This window comes from Remersonia thermophila, chromosome 4, assembly GCF_042764415.1.
Source record: "Remersonia thermophila strain ATCC 22073 chromosome 4, whole genome shotgun sequence".
NCBI classification, from domain to species: Eukaryota; Fungi; Ascomycota; class Sordariomycetes; order Sordariales; family Chaetomiaceae; genus Remersonia; species Remersonia thermophila.
Window position 1 is genome coordinate 1,181,148 of NC_092220.1, and position 22,679 is coordinate 1,203,826.

The window sequence follows — 22,679 nt, forward strand, 5'->3', positions numbered from 1 at the left end:
CGGCAACGGTGACGTCCCGGCTCGGCCCCGATGCTGGGACAACAAGAGCCAGAAAGCAGCTGCTTGCTTGTCAATGTCAATTGTATGTTGGATGCCAAGGGTTTGTATTCAAGAGCAAGGTCTCCAGCGACATGCTGGCTCTGCTCATCTCGTTTTTCAAGGCCATTGCCCTCGACGCAGACCTCGACCTTGAAGCCATACGCCGCCTGCGCGAGACCACAGAGGGTTCTTCAACGCTCTTCCGGCTTTCCATTGTGCGCAGGTGGTTAGGTCATTGTCAACCGTTCTATCCGGTAAAATTGTCCCTGGGTATAAAGTGTTGAGCGCAACGTCCGGAAAACTCCCACAATCCATTCAAACGGAAGAAACGAGACAGTTCCAAGGCAGAACGGCCAGACGGTTGGAAGGGACAGGCTTGATTATGGAGGCTCCTGCCGAGCAAGTACGTTGGGTGAAGTTCTGCGACAAACCTCGAGAAGGCGACCTCGCGGTTCTCCGCCGCTTGACGGTGCATGACGCTGGCCAGGGCGGTCGCCATGTCTACCAGACCCCTCAGCTCAGCCTCACGTCCGTCTTGCGCAGAGGCACGTCCGGTTTATTGAGAGACATTACGATGCAGGCATCGATGCGCTCGTGGTGGCCAACGTTCACGCCCCGGTATCTAGGTCAACCGCCACCTCAGCTCCCAGCTCGTCAACTCCGAAAAATGTAACAACAATGAAAAAAAAAAAAAAAAAAAAGGAAAAGAAAAGGAAAAGAAGAATTGACAAAGTCGGGCCATTTTGGGTCAGGCTATTTTCGGTAGGCTCTTCTTCAAAAACCGGAAAAGGCCAGCCGACTAAGACGTGGCACCGAAGCAGTGGTGTTACACACCTGGAAAGGGCGCGTAGAAAAGCAGAATACAACACATCCTGGAATGCCCCAGGCGCCAAGGGGATACAGGTGTATGGGCGTGTCAGCAGGAAAAAAATTAGAAAAACAAACGTCCCCTCGACCGGAATCGAGCCGGTGACCTTTCGGTATCGATAATTTCCATTACAGCCGAACGTGATAGCCAACTACACCACAAGGGGTTATTTGTGATTGGTTGGCAGGGCTCTCGATGGTGGAGTGAAAAGAGTGGAGAGCTTGGGTCCCCGTGTGGGATTCCAGTCAAGGCTCATTCTTGATCTCTTCAATGCTGCCGTCATCCTCGCTCTTATAGTACGTTTCGAGAGCTTTCGGGGAGTGTCAGCAGGATAGACCCGCTGAATAGAAACGGACGCACCGGTTCTCTCTACCGGCGTACGCGATGGTCATACGATGATCCATGGCGCAAAACTCGCTCAGCATAGCAATGGCAGCCACAGGGGAACGAGGTGGCCATGTTGCCTGCTGCTTTTCTCTTCATCGCGATCAATATGAGCGAGACCTTGCTTTCAGGGTACGCGGAATGTTCCGGGAGGAGGGCATAGACCTCACATGCCGGGATTGCATCGTCTACAAAGTAGTGAAGGATGGCTCAAAACCAACGATTAGTTAACTGGGCTCAGTCCCGGCCCAGCATATCCCGCTGTTGCCCTTGCCTTGCATGAAGCGGCTGGGCTTCGCACAACCGAGCATCATAATCGATGCCTAGAGGCCAGGCGAAGCTGCTTTGAGGAACGATGTGCTGAGTGGCCCCGTGAAAAAGCTGCTCCACCCGAACTCGGGAACTTCGGCCACCGCGCTGATCGAAAAGTGAACCTTGGGCTCAGCGAGCTCCGTGCCTTCGATTTCGAAGTAAAGACACTCTTCTCACTCCCCGATGTCCTCCGGGCAGGCGGCGAATCGGAAGCGTGACGGAGCAGTCGGTTTGCCTGCCTCCCGCAAACCAGGGGGACGGTGGTGGGACCGAGGGTCGGAACAGGCTCGCCGCCAGTGCAGGCCTCCGCGGCGCAATCGGGATTCTGGCGGCGTAGCAAAGGGGAGGGGATTGGAGGAAAGCCCAGAGCAGAGCCCCAAGTAACATTGGGGGTGTGAGTTTCTCCCACGGCCGAGTAGGTCGATGGCCCCAGGGGGCGTCCCGCTCTGTCACAACGTCATCGTAAGGGAGGACGCACAACCCGGCTTTGTACTATGTAAAGCAAGCCGGGCCGTCGTACTCCGCGAGGGCAGTGCTGGCCAGCCCACCGAGGAGGCTGATGTGAGCCGGCGAACGCATGGTGTCGTTGGGCGTTGGGGGTCGCTGGTCTTGGGTGATCACACCAAGGACTCGGGTTTGTCCGCCATGCTGTACTTGAGGCCCTTGAGTACATCAGCAAGCTTGATCAAACGTCAGTCTTCCGCCGGGCTCGGCTGTCCAGCTCACAGGCCCTCGGCCCAGCTGGAGATGCAAGATCCCGGGATTCTGGTAATTTTGTCACGCCGGGTATGGAAAAGCTTGCTTTTGTTGGGTTCGATTTGGATTCGATCGTACCTTAGTGCCCGCAACTCATTGGGCCTCTGCCCAGCTGAGTCGGTCTTGGCGAGCCTTGACCCTGCCCAAACGGCACCATCTCAAGAACCAACGGTGGCTTGACCGCTTGAATGTTCATCACGCGCTGGAAAAGGAACTCAGCTGTACGTAAGCCCTAAACGGCGCCTGTTCCCATGCAGCTGGGAATATGACGGCTGACTATTGACTCTCTGACACCCCCTGCCGTATTCAGAGCCTCCAACACGCTCGGGCGCGGTTCATGGACACGCTTCCCTGGTGCGTATGTACAATGCACAACATTCAACGCTTCCTCGATCTTACATTTCCGCCAACTTCGGCACGCTCGCTGGGTGTACCTACAGGCAGCTGCAGGATGCAGATATCATGGTGAGGAATGCCCGGAACAAACCCGAGTGCCCTGTTATGCTCGCGTCGAGCGACCCCTGGAAAAGCGGGGCGCCGGGGCAAACACCTCAGATCGGAGCTGATCTCCGGACTTGAGGCGCGCGGGAGAGGGCGGCATCCTGCAGACCCGGCAGTTCCAGAAGCAGTGGCGTAGCTAGCCACCAATAACCAGCTCTTATCCACAGCGGGTTCAACAACACCGGGCGACCCTATCGTGAGCCCTGCCAGGCGCTGAAGACGTGGTTCGGTCCCTTGTCGCCCCACGGCACCAGTCCTCTCCCGAGAACACCCTTTCTTCAGCTCCCAAGTGCCGCCAGATGAACCCACAAAGGCTCCAATATTGGCAGTTTTCTGATAGGCCTTTCTGCTTTCGACTGTCCGGCGAAGCCCATGGCGTGTATAGTAGGTGACGCCAGCTGCAGGATCAGAGAGGCTACTGCCGTTCGCCCGCCGGCAGTTTGCCTCTACGTGATTCTTCCTGCAAGATCATGGGGGAAGCCGACCGGGCGGGAGCTGCAAGACCGTTGCGGATGGATTATTGCCAGTACCAGTACTTAGCTAGCACTCGGATGCCATGATAGACAAAAGGCGCACGCCTCCTCGTCCAGGGGCGATGATAGCCTTGACTCCTCCGTCATTCGTTTCGCCATCGTCCATCTCCTGAGAGGGCTGGCGTTTGCCGCTCCATATCTCTTCGCTCGACCGGTGACGGCTTGCCCGACACGTCGCCTGCCTGTTCGTTCGATTCTTGTTGGGCTTGCCACGTCCCCGGCATGTTCGGCCCGTCCAAGGCTGCGGCCGCTGTGGTCGCCTCTGGCTTCTTGTCCAAGCTTGTCTCCGCCGGTCCGACCTCCTTGCACCAGAGACAGATTGAGGCAAGCTCGACGGATTGCACATTGCCCGGAACGAACGGAACCATCCACGAAAGCAGCTCGGAGCGATTTGAGATCCTATGCGGTTACGACTTTGCTGGCGGCGATTACGCCGTCGTCGCGGCCGAGACCTTTGACGACTGTATCTCTGTTTGCGAGAGCGATCCGAGATGTGCCGATGTTGCTTTTGCCTTTGGCTCCCAGGGATGCTATCTCAAGGATACGGTGACGACCGCCACCGCCAATCCCGGCGTCTACGCCGCCCGCAAGCTCTTCAGCCCGAACGCTCCGATCAGCTGCCATTTTCCGGAAGAAATCGACGGAACCACCTATGACAAGGACACCCAAAGCCCTTTCGAGATTAGCTGCAATACGGATTATGTGGGCAACGACATTGCAGCGGTTCCTGCAGAGTCCTTCGCTGCCTGCATTCAAGCCTGCGATGGCAACGCGGCCTGCGCTAGCATATCTTTTGTCTTCCGTCAGAATATGTGCCATCTCAAGGGCGCAGCGGGCACCGCGGCGCAGGCGGAGGGGGTTTGGGGAGCTGAGAAGCAAGAGTCCCGCGAGACCCTCCTGGTCACTTGCGAGTACAACGCAAGCAACAACACCATCTACAGAACCGGCGGCTCCTCTTTCTTGATCCTGTGCGGCTTCGACTATGCTGGCGGAGACATGGCTGCTTCGCCTGAGGAGACGTTCAACGACTGCCTGGATCTCTGCGCCGAGACCGAGGGATGCGTGGATGTGTCATATTCCGCCGGCGTCTGCTACATGAAGAACACCCTCACCACCTTGACCCCCGCTGGCTGGGTCTGGACCGGCAAGAAGATTATCGACGGCGATGGGCCTGAACCGACGGATCCCAGTGAGCCGAGTGAGCCGGCGGAGGTGACGTGCGTTGACAATGTCATGGACGGCAAGAACTTCACCACAAGCAGCGGGAATGAGTACGCCATCATCTGCGGTCGCGAGTATCCGGGCGGGGACCTCCAGGCCGTGGCGGTGGACAGCTTCAGAGACTGCATTGAGACATGCGACGCCACCGAGGGATGCATCGACGTATCGTTCGTCGCCCCCATGTGCTACATGAAGAACGCCCTGACGACCCTTCAAGACGCCGGCTTCGTGTGGACCGCCTTGTTCCTTGGCCGCCCTGCTGACCCAGAACCGGTCGTGCCTCTCTCATGCGCCGAAGGCAAGGACAACGGCACGACGATCGTGACGCCCGCTGGCAACGAGTACCTCGTCCTCTGCGGCGTCGACTACTTTGGCGGTGACCTGGAGATGGCCTACACGGACACGTTTGAGAAGTGCATTCACCTCTGCGACGCCACGGAGGGTTGCATTGACGTTGCCTACAGCGGAACAGCGTGCTACATGAAGGACCAGCTCTCGGAGCAGTCCGCCGCTGCGTGGGTTTGGAGCGCTCTGTACCTGGGCAAGGCGAATCCGACTTCTACTACCACCGCCCCTCCGGAAACGTCCACGGAGCCGGCTACCTCCACTCTTGAGGTTCCCACAGAGACCACGTCTACAGCTACCTCGGAGACGTCTTGCACCGCGCCGACTGGGCAATTTATCCCATCCCAGGATGTCGACATTGAGATGGCAGCCCGCGAACGCTACGTTCCCGTGACCACGGTTGAACTGAACTACGCCGAAGAGCCTGGAAACCACATCTTGCAGATGGAGCTGGAGCTTACCAAGCCGGCTGTTGTGCTGGAAAACATTCTTGATGTTTTCAGGGTCACCTGCTGGTCAGCGGACGACATCACAGTGCACTTCCGCAGCGCCGAGGCGGTTGAACAGGCGTACTCCCTCTGGTCTGACTCCTTGCCGCTTCTGATCACTTACTCGGACAGCTGCAACCCCACGACAGCCAGAGGATTCTGGGAGCCCACTAGCATCGTGTCGGTTGTCCGCAGCCCTGAGCGTTGGATTAGGTTTGAAGCAGCGCAAAGGAATATCACAGATGTCGCCACCCAAGCCACGCTCAAGTACGGCACCATTGCCGGGGGCCACGAGTCTTTCACGTCAACCACCACCGGCACCCCTACCCAACCGACCGAAGCCTCTGGTGCGGAGACAAATACCTGCAGCGTGCCTCCAGCTCCCACCGAAACACGCCCTCTTCCGGAAACCCTGGATGACTTGAGCCCTGGCGCTCGTGAAATCCTTGACTTCCTCCTCGCCAACCTCCAAATCGACGAGAACGGCAACCTGAACTACAGCATGCCAGAGCAGACCGTCACTACGCTCAAGGCTGCCCCCTACAACCCCTACGACCGTGCAGCGCAGCACGACCTTTCTGAGATGCTCGCCGAGGGAGGCTTGGGTGACAACCCATATGACTTGTGGGACGAAGCCGATCAAGGTCTCAGCGGTGTGTGCATGGCCCCTGATGCTGAGGGCCAGCTCAGGCGCCGGGGGCTGCCCACAGAGCAGAGCCATGGCGCGAAGCCAGCCCGCGGCCTGGCGCATGTCAACGCCGTGAAGCAGAGGCTCCAAGCCCGCGACTTCCTGGGCGACCTGTTGGGCGTTGGTTGTGACATTGATATCTTGGGTATATTCGGCGACTTTAACGAAGCCCTCTGCGCAGGAAAACAACGTAAGTAACTTGCCTTTGACTTTGCTTTCGTTTGGCCGGGAGGCAGCCATGGCTAACCAAACGGCACTCGTACCAGTTTACGATGCTCGCGATGCCATCCACTGCCTCTTCAGCTGTGGCGAAATAGGCCCCAAGGAGATTACGACCATCACGAGCGAGTTCGACCACGCCTGGAACATCGAGTTCTCAACCATTTCGCAGTGGCTCGCCAAGAGAGGCAACAATGTTTTGAGCTGTGTCAACTGCGGCTTTTCCATTTCCAACGTTGGCTTTCAGGGCAAGATTGTTGTCTCCCTCAGCGGTGGCTCCGTGTCTGTTCAGTCGGCCCAGGTGACTCAGAGCCTGACTGGGAGCGCAAGCATGATCGTCAGACTGCAGGCGGATCAAGAATACTCCGCTACGTGGAGCTACAACTATGCCACGGTCGACCTCAGTCCCATCCAATTGGATGGTTCCTTCAAGATCTCTCCCAAGGTTATCTACAGCGTTGGCATCTACGCCGATGCGAATTCGCCGGTCGATGTCGAGGGGGGTGCTACCTTTTCCTGGAACAATGCTCGTGCCACGATCGACATTGGCACCGGTTCTGTTTCTGGCCACGGCAACTGGCAACCGTCCGTGACCCTCCGCGAACCGCAGTTCACGACGGGAGCAACGGTGAGAATCAGGCCGTACTTGAACTGGCAGGTCAGGATCAACGTCGATATCTACAACGCGGTCAGCTTTGCGGTCAGCTTGTCATCGCAGACAAACATCGGCATCAAGTCGAGCTACTCCAGCACGCCCGCCAACGGATGCCCCGCCCACTGGCTCAGTGTCAGCACGTACCTTAGCAACACCGCTCTGGCCATCATCTCCACCGACCCCAGCAAGCACACAGTGCTGAACAACGGCCATGGAGGCTACAGCAACAAGTGCTTCAACGTGCCTAACCAAGCGCCATCGGCTGAAGAGCTGAGTTCCCTGAAGGAGGTCGGCGGAGAGTATTGCACTTCGTACCTCAACTACGTGGCTCCCACTCTGTTTTCTCTCGCCACCGCGACCACTACGGTCCCAAGCACGACAACGTCACGCAGCACAACAACGACAACCATCACCACCACTGTCGTCGAGAGAAAGACGACCTATATTGACGCATACACCACAACCACCGTATCCGCCGCCACTGTCACGGTCACGGCCGCTGATAAAGCACCCAATTTTGAGTTCATCAATTGGAAGAGGAATGCGGAGGAGCCGTGGTCCACCGCAACGGCTGCTACACCGGCCGGCCTTGCCAGGAGACAGGTTGCGCAGCCGACCATGCTGGCTGGATGGGACGCGGACAAGATCTCATACGCCTGCAGGCATGTCGCCACGGGCACGGAAACAATCGCTTACACAACCACGGCAACGGTAACATCGGGCGTGACGACGGTCACAGAAACCATCTGGGCGAACGAGGACGGGCCCGTGAGCACAAGAACCCAAACGTCTTCATACCGGAGGTTTTTGGGTCCCGTGACAGTAACAGCTGAAGGAACCGCCACCAAAACGGTCTGCCCAACGCCTCAAGCCACCACATGCTTCAAACTTAAGCCAAAAGGTGCTTGGTGGCTTGAGGGGCAATACCTCCGCTACGCCCAAAACGGCGCCCTCCACCCGGGCGCGTTTTACCCTTATGACACATTTTACCTGACAGACAGCGGCCACGTCATGGGGTACACCTCGAACGGGGGGAGCCTCTTCTGGGGGTGGTCCGGTCCGACCACCGACGCAAATGGGGCAATCGCCAACTTTATTCCAGCCTCCAGGATCAACACCACCTCTTATTACCCTGCCACCTGCTGGAAAGACCCGGACCCCTGCTCCAAGATGTTTCACTGCAAGCCCGAGAGCTCCACGGAGGTGTTGGGCTTGTGCACCGAGGAGGCATCATACCGGCCTCTGGATCCCCGTGACGCGATGACAAGACCTACTTGGTCAAGCTTTGGCTGGAGGCTCTATTGGGGCCTTAGAAACACGTCACAGAATGTCACGATTGTCCCCATTTCCTTGGAGTACGAGGATGCCCCATGTCCGTGCGACTGAGAGGGCGAGAAAAGAGGGTAGGGATGGCTGTTGGATTGGTGGTGGCGGATTTCAGAATCAGTGTATACTATAACAATACACTCTAGATAGATTCCTTGTGTTACTATCCGTGGCCATAGTTTGAACGGAGAAACTTTTGGCTATGCTGTCCTCAAGATGTCATCTCGGTCGAACATGAAGTTTCTTCCAAGCAAACCGGATTCTACCACACGATCCCTGAATGTCCAACTGGCCAAAAGCCTCACTTGGGCGAGGCTGCTGTTTATGCAGCTGCATGATTTCCACTCGACTTGCCACTTTAAAAGAGCAGTCACCTTCATGCGTACCAAAGTACTACTGTGTATACCTACGAAAAGCTATTCTCACCGTGACCGCTTCATGCCTGGACATCTGGTGGCAGCTCCACATTTTAAAGTTTAGAGCGCGGCACGGCCCGGCTTGGCTCCATTGGCTCCACAGGGAGACCTCCCATCGCAACACCGTCACGATGTATGCTTCGACAAAGGCAACCGAACAAACATCGATGTAAACGGGAATTCTGAAGTATCTGAAATTGTTACTGAACTGATATGCCAGTCCTATACTAATGAAAAGCCAGAGTCACGATATCCAAAGACCCAGGGGGGATATTACACAACGCTTCAAAGCCGGGGCGAGGCGGGCCCACCGTCTTGGCATCCGCCCTCGGGTCAAAAAATATAGTACCACATTGGGCAACCCAAAGGCGCGAGGTGATGAGGAGGAGGAGAGGGTGGACGTGCAAAAGATTGATAGGGAAAACCAAAGCCAGCCATCACCTTTTTGTGTCGCCAGCGGACGGCAATTTGGACAGCTGTACCACCTTGAAACTGCCTCACGAGGAACTAACCAAGGAAGAGACGACAAGCGAGGGCGTGATATCCAACATCACCCGTTCAACCCATTCAGCAGGCCCATCCGAAAACAACCCCTCTTTCCATAGCCCCAAAGTAAACCCAACGGCAAGCCATCCACGGCATCCAAAGCAAGCCTGCCAAGCAAGATACCCACCTCCTCCACTGCACCCTCGGGCACTCTCGCATAGCTAGGTACCTACCGCCCCTCCCCTTTCCGCAGCTGAATGTACTCCTCGACGATGTTGCGATAATCCTCCGGCCCGTACGGCTTCATCACCTCGGTCCACCAACCAAACACGCGCCCCTGCTTCTTCTTCCTGCCCACCGCCAGCCCGAGGTCCCGCTCCAGCAGATCGATGTAGGGCAGCGCGTCAAACACAAAGTCCGGGAACTGCGTGCCGCGTCCCTGGGGGTAGCGCCACCGGCAGAAGCGGGCGTGGAGGAGCGTTTCCTTGCGGAGGGCCGCCAGGTTCCTTTGCGAGGGTGACGCTTCTTCTGCCTTGGGATCGGCTCCGTTGGTGGATGAGGACTGGCGCGGCGGCGCGTGCTCTAGCTCCGGCTCCGCGAGGCGCGGGATGACCGAGCTGGGCAGCTGGCCGTCGAAGTAGGCCGAGATCCAGAGAGCTTGGACGTGCGCGACCGGGACGGTAATGAAACACATGGGAACGCCAGCAAAGGCGATGTCGCGCGTTTGTAGGAAGCGGCCGGACGGGGGGACGATGAAGCGGTAGAGGGTCCAGGGGGTCAGGGGTTCCTCTGCTGTTGATGGTGATAATGATGGTGACGAGCCCGCGGCGATGTCTTTGGAGCCAGCACCATGAGGCTGTCCTTGGGTATGGGTATTGGTCGCAAGATGGTCGCGCATCATCACGGGCTGATCACGCAGCCGCGGGAAGCGGCGAAGGATCTCATCGTCCACCTCTTGGACGCCCTGCGGCGTGAAGATGCTGCTCTGTGCAGGATCATGCGGGATACCCAACTCCGCCGTGGCGTCGCTGCCGTCCGACAGGACGAAGCGCACAGGCGGAACGTGCTTCCAGCCGGTCGCACAGCAGAATGCGTCCACGTCAGAAAGCTGCGTACCGTCAGAGAGGTGCACCTTGCGGGCCGACAGAGCCTTGACGTCAGCGATGTGCACGCGAACGACGCCGGAGCGCACGAGATCGAAGATGTTGGTTGGGTAGTTGAGGATGGAAACACCCGATGCGATAAACATGACCTGGGTCCATGGCTTGAGCTTCTGAACCTCGGGGTGTGAATCGTACTGATTGAGGGTCAGGACGTCGTTGCCAAGGATGCCCCAGAAGGTGTTTGTGATGGCGCGGCCGAGCGCGGTGCTGTGAAGGAAGCGCCGGGCCCAGGGGTAGCCGTCGACGTCGCCCCAGATGCAGGGGCTGAACCAGCTCGTGAGCCGCCTGTCTGCGGAAGCACACGGTCAGAGGAGACCGGGAGGTCAATGGAAACATGGCCTGCCGTATACTTACGGACGAGCTTCTCTAGCCGTTTCTTAAGCGGCGTGACGTAAGGAGGCGCCATCCACATGGGCCCGTGCCCGCTCTCTGATCCCAGAACATGTAAGCTTAGACCGTGAACAAATATCAAAACTACTAGCACGTGGTTGGCATGTTTACACCACTCACCTCGAATGATCCAATCGACCTGCACGCCGCGAGACGCATACGCATAGACGAAATCCCAGGCGGACTTGGCCCCCCCTAGCACAGCCAATCGCTTCGCAGACTCCAGAGTGTCGGCATGCTTCCCCACGTCCTTACTGTGGAAGAGCGGCGACTCGAACTGTTCTTGACCGGCGATGGTTGGCAGGACAGGTTCTGATGTCATTCCGGTTGCGACGACCAGCTTGCGCGCATAGATCCGCTGCCGATCTTGCCCCTCTTCTTGCTGCAAGTTGAGGATCCAGCCCCCCTCTGGCCCGGCCTGATGCTCTGCGCTGTCTACCTTGCAGCGGTACCGGATGTTGCTCAAAATTCCAAACTTCCGCGCATACTCGGTCAGGTACTGATGAATGGCCTCGCCGGGGATGTGTTCGCCAGGCTTGACGCCAAACTCGTCGCTATCCATGGGGAAGTCGGGGAACTCGTAAGTGCCGAGCATGTTATTGGTCTTAAGTCCTGGGTAGTGCCTCTCCTTGGACCAGACGCCGCCGAGGGAGGAGCCCGAGTCCAGGATCACCAAGCTCTTGTCCGGATTGAGCTGGCGGAACGTTTTGGCGGCAGCCAGGCCATAGATGCCTGGGATCGATGGAGCAGGTCAACAACGCAACAGCACATCGGGACTTGGAAAGCGGGTGCAACTCACCCGCGCCGATGATCACGACATCGTGGGACTCCATGTGGGTCTGTGCTTGATCAGACGCAGGCCTTCGGTGCTGTTACGAGCAGGAACTCCTTGGGCGCTGTGTCTTTTCTTCAACGCTGGCAGCTGATGGGGGCGGGAAAAGCAGAGCGGCCTGAATATCATGGACAGGATGAAGGGAGAGCGTGGAGAGAGAGACTCCAGGGCCAGCAGGCTCCATCCTGACCGGAAGTATTTAAAAGAGCGCATCCCCGAGACAACTCTGGACTCCGAAACAAACCATGGGTGCTTGGAGCCACACCCCAGGGTCAACCCAATGGCTTCAGAGGCGCTAAGACACCAGATCCGGAGCTCCTCGGCCATCGGAAGAAATATCGACCCTTGTTTGCAGCCTTTTCTTGTCAACGGTAGTAGATCACCAATCTTGGGGAGCGCCTGTGGCTACGCAACCGACCGCCCTGACGCAAAAGCAGTTGGCTCCGGGATGCTCGCCTTCCGTATCCGAACACTTATATTCGAGCCCTGCAGTTTGAATGTTCCTCGCTACGGAGTGTGGCATCCATTCATTCGCTCCTGGGACCGGTGTGAGACCATGGGGCTCCGGTGAATGGCCCCTCTTGTCGGGAAACGAGCCGCTTACTCGATGGGTGGGTGTGCTGACGAACGTCGTAAACAGCGATATGTTCATTACGCTTGCCGGTTTGATCCAGACGAAGTGGTAAGGAAATGTAGGTTGGTGCCGATGGGGGCTGGATGTCGACGCAGTCAATGTCACCTATAAACCGCGCCACTTCCGCAGCACAAGCTGTCAAGCACGTTGTTGACAAGGTTGGCCCGGATACTATTATGCAATCTTCCGCCCCAGCTGTGGAGAAGGGCCGCTGTGTACCCCTGCACACGGACCAATCTAGCGGCATTGCGCGGGTAGTCTTTGGTTTTCATATGAAGTTCTACTGTAGGACGTACACCGTACGATAATTTGCATGTGGGGGCGGATGGGCGGAACAGCGCCGAGGTTCGGCTTGGCAAGTTGCAATCTGCGCTGTTCTTCTCCAAGAAACGCGAATCAGAGAGGCGGTATCCAAGACGAGCGGCATGTTGGCTGCACACGGATCGTTGGTTCTACTCGGTTGTTGGTTGTTGGTTTATGCGGACTGTGGGTTGGCTTCCAGAATTACGGTTACATCATGAGCGAGGTTCTCTTGGTCTCCGCGGACGCTGCGACATGGAAACGTTGATCTTCCAGCTACACAGGACCTTACAACCTCAAATACGTGGCCAGAGCTGTCGTCAGTTGAAGAGGGCGAGGAAAGCATGGGGAATTGGCAGCATACGAAGAATGGCCGGGAAAAGTATCGGTCTCTCATTCACCATCTGAGACACAGCCAGCTGCCGGATGCCCGCGTGGAAATGCTGCGATCCGCGGGCTGGAAATTACCGAATGCCTAGCCCAGCGCCGCCAATGAGCGCCCGATCCAGCTGCAGGCTTGACAGCGGCCTTTTGAGTTTCTCCTTTACGGTGTACGCCTTCTGACCGACACAAGGAGCCGCTTGGCGGTCTCTTGCTTCACTCGTGTCGATCCAGTCATCGAGTGCCAGGAGTTTGAATCATGATGCCCCCTGCCATTGCCACCCAGGCTAGAAGAAGCTCGGTTACGATGTTGCTCCAAACACACGCAGGCTAGGTCACCGAGCCACCTCGCAATGCTGATCGCGGATGGACCACGAGCAGACCCATCCCTTGTAAATGGAATGCTGCTGCAGTGGAGGGCGTGGAGCCTGCTAAAAGCATGTGTGATACAAGGTACGGTACGTTATCATGCCACCAAGACGCAGGCAAAGCGCACGTAGCACGTGGAGTATACACGAACGAGGTTGATAGGCATGACGGATGGCCAGTCAAAGCTGAGAGGTGTGGGAAACATAGCATAGGTTTCCCTCGAGAACTCCACTGTCCTGTATCCTATGACCACAGTCTCGGCAGTTTCACCGCCCGCTTGATGAGGGGCATCTTGGAGATCTGCATTTGCTCATGGACAGAGATCGGGGGGAAATGCCGTGGACTCGATTTCTATACCACGAGAGATGCAGGTAGCCGCTACAGCAAAGTACAACGCACGAATCACAACCGCATATAAGAACTGCAAGTATCCGGTCGCGATTCCGACCCTCCGCCCTCCCCCTCCAGCCGAACTCGACCTTCAGCTCAGTTAGCCGCGCTGCCAGTACCCGTCAATGAGCCCTGCCGTGCAAGGCAGCTTTCCGGCCACGAGGCCAAAGCCGGGGTCCGAGTGGTCTGTATCTCGGGTTTTCCAGCAGTCATGGGGGTATCCATGATGAAAATGTGCAACAGTACAGAACGCAAAGCCCATGGGGAATCGACGACAGATTCCGAAGTCGCACGGGGATGCGGGCTATGTCCTCCATTCCACAAGCCAGAGGAAATGTCCCTTTCCGTGAGCGGCGATACGGACACTGGGTCCCATGCACTCGCGGAGCTGTGAGACGTCCCCGTGCCGTCGCCAAGTTGAGCTCGTCCTTCGGGTAATTATTCCTTGTACAAGAACCAGTTCGTTGGGACAGATGATGGGAATTAAAACTCGCGACAGACCCTCATCGCCCGGTTTCTCACCATTCTGGGTCAGGTGGACGTTTGTTCTTTTTTGCCCTTTCGTCCTTCCAGCGCAGACCATCGCCGGAGGACTTATCGTCGCTGGGTTGACACTCATTCATTTCCATCTTGACAGCCGAGCTGAACAGCCACTCGTTTTTCCCCCCCTCGCGCCCGCGGATCATCACAGTTATTATCACACCGGCGCTATGGACGCCTTTGTGAAAGAAGCATTTGCGCTCCTTGGCGTTGGGCTATTCGTTATCGGTTTGCGCCTCTGCGTCCGCGTGTCCGCGGTTGGCGTCAGGCGTCTGCAAGCCGACGACTATCTCATGGTTCTAGCAGCGGCAAGTGCCTCTGTTATTGGCCGTCTCGGTCCAGCCTTACGGAGTATTAACTCGAAATGCAGATACTCTACTCGGTGGAGACATATCTCGCCTACACGGTAGGGGTGTACTGGAAAGGACTCGCCAACAATGGCATGACCGACGAACAACGCCGCTCGTTGAACCCATCCAGCGAGGAGTATCGGCTGCGGTAAGAAGCAACCCCAAAAAAGGCGCCAAGGGACTTCAGAATTTGACATGAGCGGCTCCAAGGGTGAACGGCTCCAAGACTCAGATCGCCGGATGGTCCACGTACACGTTGCTCTTATGGGTCATCAAGGCGGCCATGTGTGCCTTTTACCTGCGGCTGATGGTACGCAAAGCGCATCTGAAACACGGTCTATGGAAAGCAGCGGCTGATGCCTCGCCTACAGGACGGTCTAGGTTACGAGAAGCGCGTTTATTTTGGGCTTGTAGCGGTCACGACCACTTGGATTGCTGTGATCCTGTCCATCATGCTGGGATGCAGGCCCTTTGAAAAGAACTGGCAGATATATCCCGATCCAGGCAGTACTGAGCATCCCCGTTACCCTTCTTTTTCTTGTTGCAACCCGCGGCAGGAAAGCTGATATGCCGCAGATGCTTGCCAGCCAGCGATTTCCAAGATCGACATCTTTGTCACTGTCGTGCTGAACGTCTTGACAGACATCTATCTGATGAGCATACCCATTCCGATGCTCTTGGCATCCTCCCTGAGGCCGCTAAAAAAGGCCGGCCTTTGCCTGCTCTTTTCCGGGGGCATCTTCGTCACAGTAGCTGCGATACTACGCAGCGTCCTCATCATCATGGTGTGCCGCAGCCTCCCCTATCATGATGATGCATTCACCCGCTGACTCGTCCCCAACCAGGACCCCATCAACGGCGCTCAGCAGGCCGGCTCCTGGGCCGTCCGCGAAACGTTCGTCGCCGTGGTGACCTCCAACCTGCCCATGATCACTCCCCTTATCGCGCGCTTCTTCCGGCCCATCATCGGCACGTTTCGGTCGCTCTCGGCGTCCCACCGCGGAGGACTCACTCGCATCTCGCGCAGCCGTGACGGCCACGGCCGCGCCCCTGCGGGGGGTAGCGGCCTGTTTGTGCTGGAGGACAAGAACCCGCGCCGCGGCATGGGCCCGCGCAGCGTCCACCCCATCCCGGACGTCACCATGAACGGCAGCGACGAGAACATTTTCCATTACCACTACAGCATCCAGCATGACGATGGGCAAAGCAGCGGCAGCACCGCGGCGGCGACGCCGTACGATACGGACCTCGAGGCGGCCAGGGCGGCGATACATTCCCGCGGCAAGGGCGGCGGCGGGGTCATTGTCAAGCAAACCTCGGTGGAAGTGATCGAGTCGCCAAGGAGGCTGGGTGAGGGCGATGATGTGGGCGATTATTATCTGTTCAAGCAGTCACGGAGAGAGGCCGAGAGGGTGACGAGGCAGGCGAGTACCGGGAGAAGCAAGCGGTCCAGCGGGGGGTGGGTGTAGGGAGGAATGAGAGAGACGACGGATTAGGTTACTGTTGCAGTAGCAGGTATATATGGTGCACTAGCTGATGGCAGCATCAGCGGATCCGTTTTTGCTGTCACAGTTACCTATACGGGTGGATATCGGCTGTACCCTGGGAGCAACGGCGGGGTTATAGAGAAAGGAGGACGCGATGGAAATGCGCTGGTCGCATTGAGGGGCGTTGGAATAGCGCTTACGCCGTAGCAAGGTATTATTATCAAGCACCTCACCTCAGGCAGTGGACAATGCAGAGAGAGTGGAGCTTTTCTTCTGCTGAATTTCAGCGATTTGACAAAACCATGGAGGTTCACGATAGGTATTCATGGTGGTGGAAAGATTCTGCTTCAGCATCCTGCACATAAATACATAAGTAGTTGAGGGTAAGGTAGCGAAGGCACTAGTAGTAGGTCTGTAACGGTACTTAGCACCTTAGTTAAGCCAATTCTCTTACCCCATTCGCTGTTTTTTGTACCATAACTTGGTCTGGCAGGAGCGCCAGGAAGATGGTATAGCAGGAGCATCAGGAAGATAATGGGCAGTAGCGTCAGGAAGCATTGGCTTAGTCATACTGCAGGACCCCTGTATTTATAGGACCTTGCACTGCGTTCTTTTCGAGGACCTTTTCTTCCAAGAATCAATCGTCTGTTTGTCAAAGATTTGTTGTCGCGTTGTTACGCCTGCGAATCTGTTGATGCCCGGGGACCACACTTTCTTAACTATGTACTAATAGTATGTCGTTCATCTGGAACCGGCCGGGGATCCTCAAGCGCACGTGGTCGACCCCACAAGCATCCTACTCGGGCAGGTGGGTCACCCCGCAGTGGGGGGGCCAATTCCCAGGCATCGCGTCGAACGTGAGAGGCCCAAATTTCCATCTCGGGCTTCTCCTCTTGTCTCTCTCTGCTTCCCCTCCCCCCCTGGGCAAGACCGGTTGATCTATGCGGCGTCCTCTCCTTGCTTCAGCTCGTGCTCTTCGCTCCGCGCTCCTTCACACAATGACTTCAGGTGCGCGCCGTACCCGCCATCACCCCGGCCTCCTCCCCTGCTTCCCTCCTCCCCTGCTCCCCTGCTCCGCCGCTCCATCGTCGATCGCTTTGTTCCGCCCTAATTAACCGCTCCTGGTTCTCGCAGTTCCCGACCCTCGTCCTATCGTCATCTCGGGCCCGTCGGGCGTCGGCAAGGGCACGCTCTACAACCTCCTGTTCAAGAGGCATCCCAACACCTTCACCCTCTCCGTCTCCCACACCACCCGCAAGCCCCGCCCCGGCGAGCAGGACGGCGTGCACTACCACTTCGTGACCAAGGAGGCCTTCCTTGAGCTCAAGGCCCAAGACGGCTTCATCGAGAGCGCCCAGTTCGGCGACAACTTCTACGGCACGTCCAAGGCCACCATCGAGGAGCAGCGCGCCAAGGGCAAGACGACCGTGCTGGACATCGAGGTCGAGGGCGTCAAGCAGATCCAGGCCTCCAAGTTCCCCGCCCGCTTCGTCTTCATCGCCCCGCCGTCCGAGGAGGAGCTGGAGAAGCGCCTGCGCGGCCGCGGCACCGAGTCCGAGGACTCCATCCAAAAGAGGCTCAAGCAGGCCAAGGTTGAGCTCGAGTACTCCAAGACGGGAATCCACGACAGGATCATCGTGAACGACGTGAGTACAAGCTCCCCCGGCTTTGCGGTCGGGGCTGGATGAGACAAGGAGCCAATTCGTCGTGGCGGTGCTAACCTAGGGCCCCGTAGGATCTGGAAACGGCGTACAAGCAGCTCGAGGAGTTTGTGTTTGCCGATCCGACCAACGAGGAAGACTAACGGCGCTCGGATGTGAGACAAGGCCCGGCGCAGGGGATAAGCTGTAGATACCGGAATAGACTATGGAATAGAAACAACGGTATATGCACGCCTCGGATCCAATGACGGAGTCTTCTGGCCTGCGTGGGAGTTTCGACGCTGGCAGGGTTCCATCTGCTTGACAGCATCGGCCCCCCCCCCCCCCCCCCGGGGGGGTTTTGTCTTGCATCGACATCGCCCCCCAACTTCCAGCCCGCCATTATCAACTACCGTCTCACCAGGTTCGGGTCTGTTGCGTCGCAACGCAGGTCTGAGGGCCCGTTGCCCCCGGTCGTCATTACCAACGCTGGCCAACCACGCATGCGCTGGAGAAAGCAACCTCCAGAAAGAAGCCCGGCATCGGATTTAGGCGCGCCTCGCTCCGGCATCGTTATTCGCTGCCCCGAACACAGCCCCGGCCCCGGACGTACCGTGGAGACACTCGTGGCGCTGTGCATCTTTCCTACACGTCGGCGTGCCTCACGTCTTCCTTACGAGCCCCGATCCACCGCGGGCTTGATGCGGCAGGTGACACGGGCCTACGGGACATCCGAAATGCCTTGTTCCTTGATATGGGGGATGACGGGATGAGAACAGACTGCGAGCACACACTCTCTCGCAGGTTTCCAGCGCAAGCTGACGACACGATGGCAGTCATCGGCGCAAAGGAAAAACACTTTCAGGCTTTGACAACCCGACATCCGGCCGGCCCGGGCTCCTCAACGCCATGCACTCCCTCGGCGCGCTCATGGCCATCCCCTGCCATCCCGGCCGCCAGCCAGCGGCTAGGGCGACGCTGGCGCTCGAGAAGGAGCTGTCCGGGTCCTTCGCCTGGGCGGACGTCGTGTGCAACCCGCCCATGACGCGGCGGTTTGCGATCGCGGCGGTGATGGGCCTGTTTCACGCAGCGGAGCGGGAACGGTTTGTTGAGCTTCCGCGCTTGGTGCTGGATGGCAAAGAGGTCCAGAAACGAGTCGGGCAGGCTATGGATACGGTGTGTTGCGGGTTGCACTGGACGGCATGAACCCGAAGAATCCCAAGGAGGAGGGTGAAGAACAGCGATCACCAAGCCTTGACGACCCCATGGGCGGGAGCAAGGACTTGGCAGCATTTGTACAATGATCAGCTCGGGAGCTCGGTTCTCCGTTGGGCCAACACTGGTCCAGAAGCTACCCAGGCATCCCATCCTCAATCACAAGATGTCGTCTGTAGCCTAATCTAACTGATCTCCGAGATGCGCGCGGTCAAGCCGCCATTTCTCCGGCCCTTTCAGTCTAATAAGCTTTTCCTCACGCTTCGATGTTTGGGCAGATAATCGTACGAAATGGAACCTGTATTATAGTAAGCAGAGCCGGAAGCTTTCGCCCCTAACTTGAATCGCCATGTCCACCAACCGGAATGCATGGCGAGAAGGTAGCATTCTCCATGTCGAGCAAATCTATCTTTGGCCACAACCTCGATCTTCCCGTCTCCCGGGCGGCTTCAGCGATGGAAAGAATGGCCAACAAGCGGGATATCCAGCCCAAGATGCGCTTTCTATCCGGGGGAGGTGACTGCAAATTGCACCCGTGAGAACGCGTCAATGAAGAGCGGAACCCGAAGCCCGCGGTGCTGCGGGCAGTGCATGATTCTGCCTCCAATGGTCAAGCCAGGCATACGATGGATAACTAAACACAACAAGGACGGCGTCCTCCCGGCCTTCCCCTGATCTTGGCTCGGTCTTGGTCACGAAGACGAGAACGCTCGTTGTTGTTTTCACCTGGCTGCCATCTGCTCCCACCATGGCTCTGCTCTGTCAGCAACCACGCGGCGCCAGACGACGTTCAACGCGGCGCTTCCTCTGTTCGTCCCTGCTGCTGGCCCTCGCCGCGACAGGCCTCGCCCAAGCGCGCCGGACGGGAGAATAATACCGCACAGCCCTCGTCACGTCCCGCGTCGACCGAACACTTGCCATTGTGCCCCAGGGGGCACGAGGCAGGCACGGCTACGCTACGATGGTGTACTGTGTAATGCGTCGAGCAGACCATCGTTCTCTCTCCTCGGTCCGCGTCCACGCCCCCATCTCTCCTCGAGAACGGCCCTGGCAAGATCCGGCTGGGCCAACGGCACGCCGTGGTGCGTGGACGGTGGGCGGGTGGTCCGCAGGGTGAGCTGGGTGTCCCTCCTTGATCGGGGCGTCGAGGGGCGGGGAGCGTCTCATGCGTCAGAGCCGGCTTGGGGGTGGCCCGGTCGGCATTGTAGCACGTCGTGCCGTGGTGATGGGAGTTAGTTATGCCAAACAGCCGCTTTGCACGTGTCCCGCACGCAAGGCAGCTGGCGGGCCATGGGCAACATCTACGCAGTACTGTGTACACAGCACGTCAACACGGGCGCCAACGGCACGCCCTCGCAGGACTGGTTCGTCATGCACGACGGGCGCATCGCGCTGGAGCCGTCGCAAAGGAGCATGGTAGGTGCTTTGCCACCCCCCCCCCCCCCCTGTTGCTCCTCTTTTGCTCTGTGCCTCGCTTGCTTGTTGTCTCGGTTGTACTGTACCAAGAACGAGTCAGGCATTGATTGACCCATCGCCCAACGTCGCGCTTCGGCGCCGAACAACATGCGCCGATCTCGTCTATGCTGCGTATGCGTGCCGTCGAAAACACTGCCGTCGGCCTCTTCGCCCGCGCCGGGCTGGGCAACAACACGGGTGCGGCCGATAGAAGGGCATCAGCTGGCCGCTCGTGGACATCGAGGAGCCTTGAGGGATTGGAGGGCACGGCGTGGTCGATGCTGCAGGGATTCGGCCAGACATTTGCAGAGGTGTGTGTAAAGTACTAGACTGCGTATAATTATAGCGGCGGAGAGTTTCGTGAAACACTGTTTCACAGCTTCTGGGTGTGACGTAAAGGGAAACAACCAATCTGATTCATTCGAACGGAATCCCAATGATTCCCGAATTGGCCCTCCAAAGGGTTGGCCTAAACCACCTCCGCTGAATGTTGATGGGAACCAAAAACAAGTCGTAGCAGTAGCAGCAGATATCGTGACGGCATTTTTTTTTTTGAAAACAAAACAAAAAAAAAAAAAAAAAGAACCAATCGTGAGAGACTTCGATCCAGCGATTCACTCATGATCTCATGATACCCGTACCCCGTACCCCGTACCCCGTACCCCGTACCCCATGCGCCGGCACCCACGTCCGCCGTTTCCCCAACGCCGCCCTCGCAAAAACCCAATCCAATCCACGCGGACCAAGAAGAAGAAAACCCCTTCCCCCAACGTACGATTTTCAAGCCCGCCGTACGCAGAGAGCCATAGCACTTATAGCAGCGCGCCCGCTCGGTCAGTCCTCGTCGCTCCAGGAGGACGACCCGACGGCATCCCCCTCGGCCAGCAGCAGCTCCCCGCCGGCCTTCCACACCCTCCACCTCGCCTCCTCCCACATGCTCCTCACGCTCAGGTCCGACACGGCCGGGTCGTCGCGCCAAAAGAGGTAGAGCTCGCCGTTCTGGTCGTAGATGGCCTGGAGGCACGGGGCGGGGCAGCAGCGCCAGGGCCTCCTCGTCGCGCCGCGCCCGCGCCCGCGCCGCCGTGGTCGTCGACGTCGTCGCCGGCCGGGGCGACGGATCCGTCGCTCGCCGGACGGGGCCGCAGCAGGTCGAGGGTCGGGTTGAGGCGGGCGCAGGCGCCGCAGCGCCAGGTCGTGGGGAGGCGCAGAGAAGGCGCCGACAGGTCATGCTGGAAGGTGGCTGGGAAGGTTGGCGACGTCGGGGAGGAGGAGGCGGAGGAGGAGGGGGACCACGCCCGCTGGGTGACGGGGATGGTGGTGGGCGGCAGGGAGGAGGGCTGCCGTTTGGTGGCGGCAGCCGTGGGGGCCGTTGGTGCCATGATATTTGTTGGAGCTGTGCGAGCAATCGCTGCCCGCAATGGTAGGTAGAGCGGTGTGGTGGTGGTAGTGGTAGTAGTAGTAGTAGTGGTGGTGGTGGTGGTGGTTTTGTTGAGGAGTAATACCGGTAGCCCGGGACAGCGACCAAATAAAAAAGAGTCGCGCGCGCGCACGTGTTGGAATTGGAGTTGTCGTAGTAAGCCGCAACGAGCTCACGAGGATTGGAGAGGGATACGCGAGGTAAGCACCCAACCTTTGGAAAGGTTTGGAATGTAGGAGGACAGATGGCACAGGTATCAGGTCGGGGATGGAGGGACGGATGCCAATGTGAATGGGAGAAGCACCTAATAATATTCTTTTTTTTTTTTTACCCTTTTTAGAAGGGAAGGGAAGAAACGCAGAAAGCAGCCATGCAAGGATCTGGAACCCCAGCATGCATCGAAGCCGGACTCCGATCTCAGCTGGCAGCAGCAGCTTTTGACAGGTTGGACGGCGGAGGGCGGGCGGAGAGGGGTGTCCCCGGCTGTTTGACTCGGATGCGATTGGAGCGGGCCGAAGGGGGCCACCATAAAATGTTGAGGAGTCACTTGATGCTCGTCATATCGCCCAGATTGGCCAATGCGACTGTTGTTCCTCTTGCATCCTCCCCAACAATCCCAGGGGGAGCAGTCTGGGCACTGCACGTGCCCCCCTCGTCTTCTCCCTGTCCAGTGCCTTCAGTTGAGGACAGGATGGAGGGGTGCGGCCAGACTTTGGCCCCAGGTGGCGTCCCGCGAGGAATCCCAAAGGCCCTGGGGCCCCATGGCGGGCGGTGGGTGACATGTGGTATGTGGTATGCGGTGGGTGGTGGCTGGTGGGGGTGCAATGTGCAATGTGCAATGTGTAATGTTCAATGTGCCATGTGCGCAGACCACATGGA

At 58.0% G+C, this 22,679-nt stretch overlaps 5 protein-coding genes and 1 non-coding gene across 6 annotated transcripts; 3 read left to right on the forward strand and 3 right to left on the reverse strand.

Annotated features, from left to right (window-relative positions):
• Positions 1-985: 985 nt before the first annotated feature.
• On the reverse strand, positions 986-1,073 carry VTJ83DRAFT_t106. Its single transcript has one exon. It is a non-coding gene; the product is annotated as a tRNA-Tyr (tRNA).
• Positions 1,074-3,615: 2,542 nt separating this feature from the next.
• Positions 3,616-8,395, forward strand: VTJ83DRAFT_4453 (uncharacterized protein; the record flags this gene model as incomplete). The annotated part of the gene is made up of 2 exons (XM_071010944.1): positions 3,616-6,325; positions 6,402-8,395. The coding sequence occupies 2 exons, from the start codon at positions 3,616-3,618 to the stop codon at positions 8,393-8,395; spliced, it is 4,704 nt and encodes a 1,567-aa protein (XP_070865903.1).
• A 1,071-nt stretch (positions 8,396-9,466) lies between these two features.
• On the reverse strand, positions 9,467-11,623 carry VTJ83DRAFT_4454 (uncharacterized protein; the record flags this gene model as incomplete). Its single annotated transcript, XM_071010945.1, has 4 exons — positions 9,467-10,689; positions 10,755-10,829; positions 10,911-11,522; positions 11,590-11,623. 4 exons carry the CDS (start codon positions 11,621-11,623, stop codon positions 9,467-9,469), a joined length of 1,944 nt encoding a protein of 647 aa, XP_070865904.1.
• Positions 11,624-14,406: 2,783 nt separating this feature from the next.
• On the forward strand, positions 14,407-16,055 carry VTJ83DRAFT_4455 (uncharacterized protein; the record flags this gene model as incomplete). The annotated part of the gene is made up of 6 exons (XM_071010946.1): positions 14,407-14,544; positions 14,607-14,734; positions 14,797-14,896; positions 14,958-15,093; positions 15,163-15,371; positions 15,432-16,055. The coding sequence occupies 6 exons, from the start codon at positions 14,407-14,409 to the stop codon at positions 16,053-16,055; spliced, it is 1,335 nt and encodes a 444-aa protein (XP_070865905.1).
• Positions 16,056-17,071: 1,016 nt separating this feature from the next.
• Positions 17,072-17,877, forward strand: VTJ83DRAFT_4456 (uncharacterized protein; the record flags this gene model as incomplete). Its single annotated transcript, XM_071010947.1, has 3 exons — positions 17,072-17,081; positions 17,208-17,719; positions 17,809-17,877. 3 exons carry the CDS (start codon positions 17,072-17,074, stop codon positions 17,875-17,877), a joined length of 591 nt encoding a protein of 196 aa, XP_070865906.1.
• Positions 17,878-21,217: 3,340 nt separating this feature from the next.
• On the reverse strand, positions 21,218-21,762 carry VTJ83DRAFT_4457 (uncharacterized protein; the record flags this gene model as incomplete). The annotated part of the gene is made up of 2 exons (XM_071010948.1): positions 21,218-21,397; positions 21,478-21,762. The coding sequence occupies 2 exons, from the start codon at positions 21,760-21,762 to the stop codon at positions 21,218-21,220; spliced, it is 465 nt and encodes a 154-aa protein (XP_070865907.1).
• Between the last annotated feature and the right edge of the window lie 917 nt (positions 21,763-22,679).